Below are 12,984 nucleotides of genomic sequence, written 5' to 3' on the forward strand. Positions count from 1 at the left end.
ATTCCCTCCTCTGCCTCCCCACCATTTGCAATGGGAGCGCCTCTTCCACCGTCGTCCCTCCCCTTCGCGCTTCTCGGTAGCGGTTGGAACGGCCGAGGAGGTCTCGAGGGCTGCCGGGAGGGCCTGCCCCCGCCTCTCCCGTGGCCCCGGGGGTGTCGGGGCCCGCTGCCGGCCCTGTGCTTCAGCGTGACCACCATCGCTAGTCGGTGGCTTCCCTTCTCTGACAGCCGCCGTGAAGTGGGGGCTGAATAAAAGGGATGCGGTAGCGGAACGGCATCTTGCAGGCGTGGATCGTTTTCCCTTGCTGCGAGTTCTTCTGACGTTTGGACCTCTTTGTCTTAGCTGATGATGGGGGATGAAGGTGAGAGGCGAAGCCAGCCTTTGTTGGCTGTAACAGTTACAACGTTTGTGTCTCGGCCCGATAATGCTGCTGCTGGGCTCGAAGATAGCTCAGACCCTTTCAGATCTATTCAAATGGGATGCCGTTCTTCAGCAAAACTTTTGGTAGCAGAACATGTGTGACCAGAATGGCAGCAGTCATAAGGAAATTGAAAATGAAACGTTAAACACAACTAAAACTTGAAGTTAATGGATCTCTCTTTTTGTTTCTGTGACATTAACAGTGTTTATTGAATGTGTGATGTTACTTGACAATAGCATGTCTACATAAGACAGTAATACCAACTACTCTGCAGTCAGGGATTTCATTATATGACTTAAAACACATGAGCTGTATGTCTAAAGCTTGCACATTGCTGAAGCATGGAATAGGTTCGCTCAAAGCCAACTACAGTGTCGAACTTGTGAGGCCATCAGCTGTCATTCTGTTTTACCAATATAAATCAGATAGATTCATTGACTTTGTATCAGCCACTTTATAAAATAGATCTAAAACACTTGAATTGGGTAGGAGAGGCTTTGCACTGGTAAGCTATATTAGGTACTTGCTATTTTTGTAGCTGACGGGAGTCCATCAATTTATGAAGACGTTTAATCTCCTTTACATTAAAAATCATATAAGCAAGCTGTTTTTTTGTTTGGTGGTTTTTTTGTTTTTGTTTTAGTTTAGTTCTGCTAAAGAAAGTGCAAGGCAGAGGTGTGGCATTTTTCTGTAAAATTAGTGAAGTATTTTTTTCTGTTTCACTTTATGAAATGCATTGAAGTGGCTTTTGTTTTAATTATCATCCTTTTAAACAACTTTGTCCTAGTTAACTTTTCATAAGTGTGTACAGTAGATGCTGAGAGTTAAGACAGTATTGACATGCATTTGACTTCAATAGTCTACCCATCAGTATTAATATCCATCCAGTGCCATATTCAGTATATTCATAAAACCCCTTGATTAGTATGATATTTCTTAGCATGCCAAAACAAAGTCCTTTATAGACTCCAGGAAAATATATACCAAAATGTCTAGGAAGCTGTATCTTGGTTTTTTGTTTTGTTTTTAGTCAGTGTTGTTGGAAGAAATAATTGTCTTTACTGACACGGTAGTTCTGTAGATGGTTATTTTGTGCAATTAGTCTTAAAATAACTTAAATAAAATTTTATTGTTTTATTCATTTGAATTTAGTTTTTTGTAGACCAGATTTCTGGAGATGTCTCAAATATGGCCTTAGAGCTGATAGTTTTGCTGCTGGTAGCTTGCTTCCATGTTTTTTTGAAATGTGTCTTGAAACCATCTTGTTTCTTGAGATATTTTTGGTTAAGTGCTATGTGGCCTTTAAGTTTTTTCACACAGTTGTTTTGTTTGTAGCACATGCAGTCTTTACTTTTTCTTCTTTGAATAATATTCACAAAAAATTTTGAATTTTGCACCTTCATTTTTCTTTGTAGGAAACAAATGCTACCAGTTAAGATTTCTGTAACTCTCTGTTAATTGGTTTATGCTTTTTTTCCCTTCCAGTTTGCCCGTTGCTTTTCTTAAATGACCTTTTTACATATTCAACAAGGAGAAGAAAAATGCTTTTTTAATTAATTTTTGCTGTTTATTTTTCTCACCTATCTTCTGTATCTCTTCTCTGCCCTTTTATTGTTTTGTGCTTGTGTCTTTCTTCAGTTCTCTTTTGGTTTTACTTCTGTACATCAAGTTAATTCTTTCTTTTCTAGAGTATGTAGAATTAGAAACTGCTTATAATCCTTAATTTAGCTTTCAATGTTTTCTGTTTCCCATGTCCCCTTTGCCCCTCCTCTGTTGTTTCGGGGTTCATTTCCTACCGTCCTTGTGTTCTGAGCAGTTGAAGTGTCTCAATTTTTCCTCTTTCTAGATGGATTTTGGTACTAATTACAGATTATTTCTCAGTATATTTTACACATTTAGATGGCCTCACGCACTACTTCTAGTAGTGTTCCTATGACTCAGTCATGTGAGAATTCCTTCTCATTCTCCACATAAATACTGTGTAAGTTATTTCTGTGTCCTAGGACAGGTTCTGTTAAGAAAATTGAAGACTCTGTTTGCTGCTGATAGGACTCAGAGGACACCAACTCAGACTGCCAACTTTTCATCACTATTTCAGGGTTTTTTTTGCCATTCCCAGATCAGTGTTCTGTTTTTTTCCCCGATTCGGTATTTCAGGTCCATTTTTAGAACTGTATTACTGAAGTGCAAAAAAAATGTCCAGGCTGGGAATACTGTATAAACAATATTTGTTCAATAATAGTGTAATACCCAACCCTCTGATGTGATTTATACAAACGCTTTGAGACCCATACTTGTAAGGGATAACAAGGTGGTATTGAAGTGCCTCAACCAAACACATTAAAACTATAATAAAAGGAGGCATGGGGAAGAAAAGAAGTTTGGCTAGTTATGGCCTTCTGTATGTTAAGGGCACATAGACGCTATCACAAAAATGAAATGCCTACACTATGAAAGTGGGGCATGGGTGTTAGAATAAATCTTAAAAAACCAAAAAAACAAAAAAACCTCTGCCTAGAGATGTGTAAAAATGAATTGCCTTTATTTTTTCCAGGTCATTAATTCTTGGAATCTCTTTTGGGTTTTTGGTTATATACAAACTTTAATGTCAGTTTTGTAGCAAAGTTCTTCCAATACTGACATTATAAAAACAAGTTGTGGCCTTTATTTGCGCTTGGTAGTGTTGATTCTAGTAGAGGCATCATGGCGAAATTGATCTAGCAACTATGAAATTCAGAGTGAGATTTTTAAATGACCTTTCAGGTGTACATTTATATAGTACTTTTGCTCAGTCTTTAGTTAATGCTATTTTGGGACATTAAATGGGGAGGTGTAAGATATTTAACATAGACTGTGCTGTTGGATGTTTCCATCCGAAAGAGCTGTTTCGTTAGCCTCTGTGATTGGCTCACAGATGAGCATTACATTTATTTATTTTTCTGCTGTTTGGAATGAGTACCATATTTGATATTTCAACGCTAAACCAATTTTTGTTGCCAAGGAGGAAGGTTTCTTGATCTGAGATAACAGATAGCCTGAGCATTTGAATATATATAACTGTATATTCTGTTAGGCTAAACAGTTAGGATGGTGATTTGCCCGTTAAGAAGTTGACAGCAGTGGGAAGTTAATGTATGGTCTTGGCTACTGGGATGAGGAGAAAAATCCAGTGGATGCTGTATCAAAGCATCTGGTTTGAGAGAGACTGGCATTACAGTCTTAAACTTCAAATGCTCTACAGAGGTGCTGTGACCTTTCCCTGTCAGGGAAGGTCAGGAGAACAGGAATTTAAGCCACTTCAGCTTATTCAGTTTATTCAATGTATCCTACGTCGTGTTGCCGAAAAGCCAGTTTTAGGTGAAGGAAACTCTCCAGCTTGTAGCAAGCAACTGAGAAAACCCAAGGCCAAGCTCAGCTCAGGAACTTGTCTTCCTCCCTCCTCTCGTTGTTGTTTTCTTTTTTTTTTTGTCCCAGTGGTCTTCCAGTGGTCTTTCCTGGGATTTCAAGCAGATGCAAGATGACATTTGTATCTACATTTGTAAAAGGGGATGTAACTAGAGCATAGCTTCAGTGCTGGCTGGGGACATCTTGGTTTTTCTCCCAAATGTTTTACAAACTTCCTGGTTTGTTTTTTTGTTTGTTTTGATAGCTGACATTCACCGTATCTGGTTTGGGGCATAACTGTTTTCCTTTGCCATCCCTTCCTCCTGTCAAATCATGCCCTGACTGTTCTGGTGTCTGTTTCAGACAAGCAGCAAAGTGAGGCTGATGTTAATTAGCTGTTTACATTTACCAGACATAATAAAAATTTTGCTGCTGAAGTTATATAATGCAAACAACATTTGGCTGTTGTGCTGTTTCTTTTCTCTGATGGGCCCTCTCAGTTTCTGAACAGCTGTACTTTTTAGGTCCTAAAGGCTTCTATGATTAGAAGTATGGCATTTTCACTGTATCTATGTGCAGACTTTATATGAACTAAAATTATAGGTCTAATAACTATGATCTCCTCATCCTGCCTTTAATCTCTACATATTTTTAATATGAAAGCAATATTAAGCATCTTTTAAATGAGGATACTGATTTTATTGTTTGCAAATGTCCAGTTATTTTGGAAGAGTGGAAAGAATACACAGTTGTAGAAGGATGTGAATGAAGTGGGGTCCGTCCCCCCCCCAACTGGTTTTGTATGCTTGCTGCCAGGGTCCTGTTCATCTTGTGATTGGAATTGTTTTTCTTGGAAAACCTGTATTTTAATTAGAACGGATGGATCTTGTATCTTGTCCATAGGGGACAGTGCAAAGGAAACATGTTTTCAGAAGAATGAAGGGGAAGAGTATTAAAGCAGAAAGCCCTGGCAAATGCGTTTCAGAATCTGGAGAGAAAACGGCTGTGTAGTTCATATAGTAGCCAGAAGGTTGACTGGCTTTCTCTTAAAAAAAAAAAAAAAATTATCTCTGTTTAGAACTTTTAAAATTTGAAAATACAAATTGGCTTTGTTTTGATTCATTTTACTGAAAAAGTAATGAATGTAGTAGTATAAGCAATACTATGTAAGGTCAGTCTATATGGCTTTGAAATGTGGATCTGCAAATACCACAGTTCCATGGTCTAACTTACAGAAGTTCTGTACTCGTCATTTCTAGTTAAATGAGGTACTTTTTTATTAAGTGAATTATTGGAGGACTTTGGGAATTGATGTATTGAGAAATAATATATCTGCAAATCTTTCATCTGTTTGCTGTTGTTTGGCATATATCTACATTTAGATATGGTGTAAATACAGGATCCCTGAAGAATTTTGATGGAGCTGTGCAAATTCAGGCTTTCCTTACTACTTGCACATAAGCTGTCTTTCGTGGAGGGAGTTCCTGTGGCTTCCAGTTTCTTCCTGACTAATTCAGGAAAGCTCTCTATTCAAGTGAATGGGGAATGACCTGCAGGAACAACAGTCTTGAAATGTGGACAAGATCTTTCACAGAGAAAATGTATTTTGCAACAGCCAGCAGTGCATTATGCTGGTTTCACTGCTTTCTCAAGTTGGGATCAGCCTTTTAGCTCTTTTGCATCTTTCTAGAAGTATAATTTTGTTTCAAAGAATGTCTTATAATAATTCATCGGGACTGCTTACAACTTCAGAATTCTCTTCTGATTAGTAAATACATTTTAAAATTTGTTGGCTCTTTAGAACCAGTCCACCTTGGGGTGTCCCTAGTTCACATAGGAAAATCCTGCCACAATAGCTATTCCAGCCAAGGCAGTTTCCTTGTGGAACTGCTCTGGAATTGCATGTGTGCTGACCTTTTATTTCAGAATAATTCATGTTTGCAAAACAAGGAAAGAAAAAAAATCTTGCTGTTCTTTAGTTATAGCATGCTGAACTCTTCCAGGATAGCTACTGCAGATAACTTCTTTTCAAAGCACTTATCTGGGTAATATTCCTATGGATGACACCCCAGCAAAAATGCATTAGCTTATATTTCCCAACAACAGAATTAAAATTTAGTAAACCATGTATGTATGTACTGCTAAGAGCATGACTTAGCCAGCAGGACCTTTATATTCTTGTATGACAGAAACTGCAAAATTCCCACCATTCTGCCTCGGGTGTCAAAGTGGATGCATTGCTTTTCATAAGAGAATTCTTCAGGAATTTTTATGTCTTGTTGAGAAATCTCTCCTACTTTGCAGTTCCTTACTGTCATTCTCAAATGTTTGTTATTGTTGCGCCACTGAAAAAGTCATAGGGAATACTGACATCATGCTTTCTTATTTTATTCTGCTGTCCTGCAGTAAATCTGTATTGTGTTGCAGGAGTTCTTTGCAGTTTTTTCCTATTTTATCAGATAATAAAAAAATTACCAGTTTGTCCTATCAAAAGCAATGAACAAAGTCTACACCCCTTTCAACCAATTTTCTAGTTGGAAGTTCCCCAGTAGTTTATTGGACATGTTTCCTTATAAAGGTATTTTTCCACAGATGATTTATTTTACATTGGCTCCGCAAAGCAATTATGAAGTCTAAAGATAGACAGAAGGAAGGCAGCAGATTCTTGTAAGATGACTTGAAATTTGTTGCAGCTGATATGAGTCCATTATCATTTTAATAATACTTGAAATACGCAACAATCAATAATCTGAGCAAATGACTGTAAAAAATCTCATGGTTCTTGTGCATTAGTGAGACTCTGGGTGAGTCTTTGTGTTTATTGCCTTCTTGCTGCATGGACTTCCTAAGAATAAGAGCAGACTTTGGCTTATTTTAGCTAATTGGTGGGATCCAGTGAGTCACAGGATAGTGAAACTCAATAGACGTGGCATGCCTTTAAGGACAACCTCATTGGAGCACAAAACAGTTGTCCATACAAACGCTCAGGAAAATGAGTAGGCATGTGAGGAGAGCAGTGTGGAGGAAGCTCATGACTTGAATGTCAATGCAGAAGACTCATGCAGGAGGTAGAAGTAAGGACAAGCTCACTCAAGGATATAAAAATAATGCAGAGATAGTATTCAGAAAGCCAACATTGTGCTAGAGTTGAAACTGGTAAGAGACATCAAAGGTAACAAGAAGAATTTCCAGCACTGCATCAGCAGTTAAAGAAGAAAGAAGAGAAACGAGAGAAATATGGGCTTGCTGCTGACTCTGACAGGTGATTTAGTGACAGTGAATATGGACAAGGCTGAGGCACTTGGTGCTTTCTGTGCCTTGGTCTTCACTAGCAGGGTCTTCTAGGCCTTTATACCTGTAGACGGGGCTCAAAGTGGAGGGTAACTATCCATAGTGGAAGAGGATTGGGTCAGGGTTCTCTTTTGGATATGGAGAAGGCATCTTTGCATGCTGTTGGGTGTAGAGCGCAAGTCTTCTAAAATTAGGAATGCTAATGAGCAATCGGGAAAAGAATAAGAAACCCAGTGAAGTAAATGTTTGGGATGAATGTGAACAGTTGTTCATAGTATTACTTCAAAATTTTCAATACAGAGTCTCTTCCATTTGGCTTGTAAGCAACCCTGAGGTGTTTTTGAAAGTAGCATCTTTTGCTGTTAATGAAGCTGGACAATTATAAAGTCATGCACTGCTGCCTGCTGCTTCTGAATTCCTGAAAAATGTGGTTAGTAATAGAGCAGGTTGCAAACCAAATTTTCTCACAAAAATTAACGTAGTGGATGGGAGCAAATGCCTTTTGATACTTAAGAAGTGCACGCAGTTGAAATATGCAGGGACAAGTAAAGAAGAAATGAAGGATAGGGAGGCCGAAGCAAGATCATTAGGACTGTTAAACTGTAGAGATGCTGGCTTTTTGGAGTGGATAACAGTTCTTACAGATTTCAGCTTTTTAATTTGTGAGAATAAGTGCACAATCATTTCCCTGTTATTCTGCCCTTCATCCTTGATTGTTTTAGATTAACCTGAAGGTGATGTTGATGATGAAAATATAACTGTTAAGGAGGCAGTGAGAAAGCTGATAAGACTTACATCATATATACTGTCAGTGTGTATTGAAATAAAATATTTAAGTCCCTGGGTGTATCATCTCTTCTTACCTTAGTACTTCTAGGAAAAATGGTTTTACCATCCATCAAACCCAGGTGCTTATCTGTGAGACTGATGATGGTTAACAAAGCAGAGTGTTAAACACTCAGCAATGGAAGTTTGACACAATGGTTAAAGAAGCAACAGACAGCAAGGTGTTCCTGTATTTGCCCTTTTTTTCTAAGCAATCTATATAAAGCTCCTCTAGATATCACAGCTTACAGATATTTCAGATTAGGATCAGGTATGGGTCCAGAGGATAACCTGTCTGATCTGCCACAGAAGGTTAAAATTTGTTAATGCTTTCCTGGACTTGTCAAGAAATGAGTATGCATTTCAGTCCGTGCTTAAAATTGTGATGAGCATTCCAATGAGATGACAGAACAAGCATGATGCTGCCGCAGACTTATTCCTAAAAATTCTGTGGTACCTTTGGTTATCAGTCTTAGTCTCTGTCTACATCTGTTGTATGAAGGACTGGCTGAACTGAATTTGTATTCTGAACAGACCCCATATCCCTCACTTCCCAATTGGCAGAAAAAGATCAGCTTTGTGTTTTCTGCTTTCCTTACCATGTTCCCAGACAATTCTTGGTAATGGACGTGTATGGGACCCAGATTAAGGAGTGCGTCATTAGATACTGTATTATGTTCCAAGAACAGATTGCTTTAATAAGGGAACGTAATGCAATTTGAAACAAATTTCCTGATGTGGGGAGTACTGTAGTGCTAATCTAATGTATGACTTTACATTTGCAAAGGATCCAGATCGTTCCTTCTGCATCCGAAGATAACTGTGGGAGTGGTGTAAGACATAGTGTTTTAGTTCCATATGTAGTTTGGTGTGTGCCCATCTCAGCTTCCTGCAATACCACTCTTTTGGAAAGACCAAACAATGAGCAGTAGTGGGCAGCAACTTGTCCCATGGATTTTGGTTTCCTATCTTGATGAGGTTCTTGGAAAAGACTTCACCTATTTCTTACTATGCCTTCTCTACTTGGATTGTATGTTCAGGAGAAGCCACTTCATGTAAGTCTCACCTCATCCCTTTGAGACTGAGTGATCATTCTACCCATGTGTAAGAAATCTTGCTCAAGAGATGTTAAAAATATTTTTAATAAATGAAACCCTGGTGGTTTTTCCGCCCCCATCCCCAATGCAGCTGATGAACTTTATCATGTCTCATCTTTTTGAGCAGGCATTTCACTTGTTTTAAATTATGAAGTTTGTTAAGAAGTGGTTTGTTGTTTGTCACAGTGAAACTTACGTTTTTTCACGTTCTGTAATATCAGTAATTTTTCAGAAGTGTGCTACAACAGAGTTCTCTCAGGAAGGCTTCCAGAGCTAGTTCGTGCTTTGGCCAGATTGTCCTTCAGTTACTCTTTGATAAGATTTCAGTGCCCAATGTCCTGTCATAAGCTCCTTGCATGGAAGGTGCCCAAAGTTAATTGGAGAAGGTCAGTTCAAGAAGAAAATTATTAATTACTTTCTAGGGGAGTCTTTTGAAGCAAAAAATCTTAATAAGGCTGTCTTTCTGTTTCCTGTGACCCTGTCCTTCTCCCTACTCTCTCTAGACAGTTGACCTCACTGCTGTCAAATTTGACTTAGATTTACTTTGAAAAATATACACAATCTGCCTTGGTTTGTTATTCACCTATTGAGACAGATGACATTGTTGATGAAACAGCATTTTTCTGTGCCATGAAGCACAGTTACACAATAAAGCATTAGAAGAAAAGAAGGCTTTCATTTGTTGTCATTGTTCAAACTTTCTAGGGGTTTGGCCTTGTATTTTAATATTTACTTTGTGCTTCTGTATACAGGTCCTATTTTAATAGGTTCTAATGGTCTCATGTAATATGTTCCTGTCTTGTCTTGCTGCACTGGTAGAAATATGCTGTCTGATAGTGCTATGTTGCTTGATCTCTGCTGATATATTTTTCATTTTTAGAAAAGTCACCTAAGATGTTACTAAATGTATGATATTTAAAAGATACTCCACATTGCTTTTATTTCATGTCATGCTAGGTTATGTACTCATTTTATGATTTACTTGAAGTCTCAAATCTGTTCTTTCAGAACTGGTAAGCTGAATTGAGGTTGTATAGAAATAATGCACATTCTAGCTGTCAGAAGCATCTGCTTTTTTTGTTCTGTGTTTTTTTTTTAAGAGAATTGTTTGGTAGTAGCATTAACATAGAAACATTTCCTAGCTGACGGCAATGATTGTCAGAGCAGGTTTTGTCATGGCATGCCCATGTTGACTTTCCAGCTGCAGAAAACTGGAAGAGTTTAATACAGTTCTATTAAAAAGACAAAATCTTATTGGTCAGACTTTCAAAGTAGTATGTTGACCTATCTGGGTCTATTGTTTGTTGTTAGTTTTAACATGGTAGTAGTCTTGAATCATTCGTGTGTTCACAGCTGCTTATTGGACCATATAGCCCAATTCTGCATTTTATACAGAAGTGTTATAGGAGAACATTTTAAATGTAGACTCTCAAAGCCTTTAAGTATTTCACAACTTATTACAGTTTGTTATTACGTAGACAGATATTTGCAGTCAATTCAGTTGTGAATACTTTTTTATATATATATATATACACACACACACACACAGGGTGGGAGAGACAGTATAAAACAATGTTTGTTTATATATTTAGAGCATAAAACAATGTCTGCACTTATGAAGCTGATATAATACATTATACAAAAAACCCAAACTGAAAGGAATATAAGATTGTAATAGCTTAATGTACTGAAGTGTACATAGTTAATATCTTTTTGTATAAAGCTCCTGTTAGTATTAACATGGCCAGCCTATGTTAATACTAACAGCAGGTTAAATTCCTTAGTCTACAGAGTGAAGTGTTACTGCAAAATGTTAGAAAATAACATAGTAGAAGACATAGAATTTCCTTCTGAGCATTATAAAGAAAAATAATTTTTTCTTTTCCAAAAAATGTTTATGGAGAGATTCATATTTGGGGTAGAAAGTGTTAAATAGGATATTAATTTTTCTGAAACCTATTACGTGTTTAATTTAGCCTTAAGAGGTAGAAAATACATCTATCTACATGTCTTTTAAGTATCCCAAGCAAGTTTAGACAGTTACTGGTTTATAGGAGACTTGTGTCCTTTAGTGCCTACGCAGTATGATATCACTGAGTTAAATGCAGTGGTATCTATGTAGTCTATCAGACACTCCTTCGCGCACTGTATAGCAGAGGACAGAATAGAGCATTGTTTGCAGGAGCGATGAAAGCAAGCTGAAACTAAAATATTACAGCATTTTGATGTTTAAGAAAATCATGTAGCTGTATTCCAATTTTCAGAGCAGTGGAAAGAGTTCTGTGTTGGAAAGTCTTGTGGGGAGGGATCTGCTCCCACGAGGTACTGGAGTTGTCACCCGGAGACCCCTTATTCTGCAGCTGGTGCATGTTTCCCCAGAGGATGGTCGGAAAACATCTGGAGATGAAAATGGTAAGTGTGATCCAAGAGTGTGTTTTGCCTAGTAGGAAAGAGACTTTTAATCTTTCTTGAAAGATGAAAAATCAGTTGTTGTAAGCTTAAAACTTGAGTGTGCTTTTTAAAATTTACTTTGGAAGAAAACACAGCTGTTGTCACATCTGTTCTGTCCATTTAGCAAATGTCATGAAGTCAAAATCTTTTGGATATTCAAAATATCTTTAATGTTTTAAGCTTTCCTGTTCTTAGGAAACACTTTTGAGAAAAGCAGGCCCAAGAAAGCATTTCAGCTATGATAATGATTGATTGTCTAGAGAACATGATTTTCTTGTGTGTGTTTTTCTTCCTCTTCTCTTTTGCTGTATAAATAAGGTTCTTCCTTGAGAGGATGAGTATGTGACTTTTTAGGAGGAGGTTAGGAAATAGGTAAGTTCTGAATAGAGTGGAAGAAGGAGAAATTAAAACAAACTTGTAGTAGATGCAAACAGAATTTAATGGGCACATTCTGTAGCTTACAGATGCTACCTTACTGGGCTGCACTGAGCGATTCCAAGCGCATCAAGAACAATACTTTAAATGTTCTGAAACTGTCTAGTTTGAAGCTTGTGTCTTCTGTAGTGTTTCTATATTATCCTTCAGCAGATCAAGAAAGTAATCTCAGTTGTCCCTTGGGAGTTTAAATGCTCATTCTGTACTAACTAGTGCTCTTGATCTTAGGAAAGAGCAGCAGGGGCATATCCACCTTCTGATTATAAGATAAATCTTAGCTTTTTGATGTAGACAGTAAAAAGTACACAGGCTTTTAATGGCTTGATAAACTTGGGGCTGTAATTATTAATTCTCATTGTGTTCAAATTTTTTGGAATTTATTTCTGGCAATAGTAAGTCAAGGTATCAGAAGTTCTTTACAGTATTTGTTTTCATGTAATATTTATAGCCTTTGGTTTCTGAAGAACCGTTCCTAATATTGTGCAGTTTAAAAGGTTTAAGCTCCAATTTTCATTATTGCCCCAAGCAGAGAACACAATTCGGGTTCATAATAATTAAGAACTTTTAGTGTGCAATCCAGGGTGTACTGAATTGTAGGACAATTCAGGTTGGAAATGATCTTAGGAGGTCTCTAGTCCAACCTCCTTCTCAAAAAAGGGCCAACTGAACTCAAGACCAGGTTGCTCAGGGCTTTATCCAGTTGGGTCTTGAAAACATCCAAGAGTGGAGAATTCAGAGAGTCTCTGAGCAACCTTTTAGAAATGGCACTTGATCTCTTTAAATGTGGTTTTGTGTTACTTGCGTTGTGCAGTGTATAGTTTCTAGTACTTTTCAGAATGCTTTGATTCTGAGTTGTAGGATAAAATATGATTTTGTTCTGCTCTGCAACTTTACAGGTATAAAAGATGGTTTTGTAATTAGAGTATTCTGAGTCAAGGCAGAGCCTTTCTGTTGTAGGTTGCATTTGATCTGGGGATTCAGATTTTAAATTTAAAATGGGATAATGATATTGCATAAGGACGTTGGGCTAAATTATTATTTATAAGGCCCATTTAGATCTTTGGGAAAAAAAATCAATAT

General features: G+C 37.5%; 1 protein-coding gene across 1 annotated transcript in view; it reads left to right on the forward strand.

Moving 5' to 3' along the window:
* Positions 1 to 348: 348 nt before the first annotated feature.
* Positions 349 to 12,984, forward strand: part of DNM1L (dynamin 1-like) — a 38,798-nt gene continuing 26,162 nt past the window's right edge. The window contains exons 1-2 of the mRNA XM_009582742.1: positions 349 to 504; positions 11,283 to 11,430. Coding sequence (XP_009581037.1) covers positions 349 to 504; positions 11,283 to 11,430 — 304 coding nt within the window. The remainder of the gene's footprint in view (positions 505 to 11,282; positions 11,431 to 12,984) is intronic.

The sequence above is a fragment of the Fulmarus glacialis genome, unplaced genomic scaffold (genome assembly GCF_000690835.1).
Source record: "Fulmarus glacialis isolate BGI_N327 unplaced genomic scaffold, ASM69083v1 scaffold7878, whole genome shotgun sequence".
Taxonomy (NCBI): Eukaryota; Metazoa; Chordata; class Aves; order Procellariiformes; family Procellariidae; genus Fulmarus; species Fulmarus glacialis.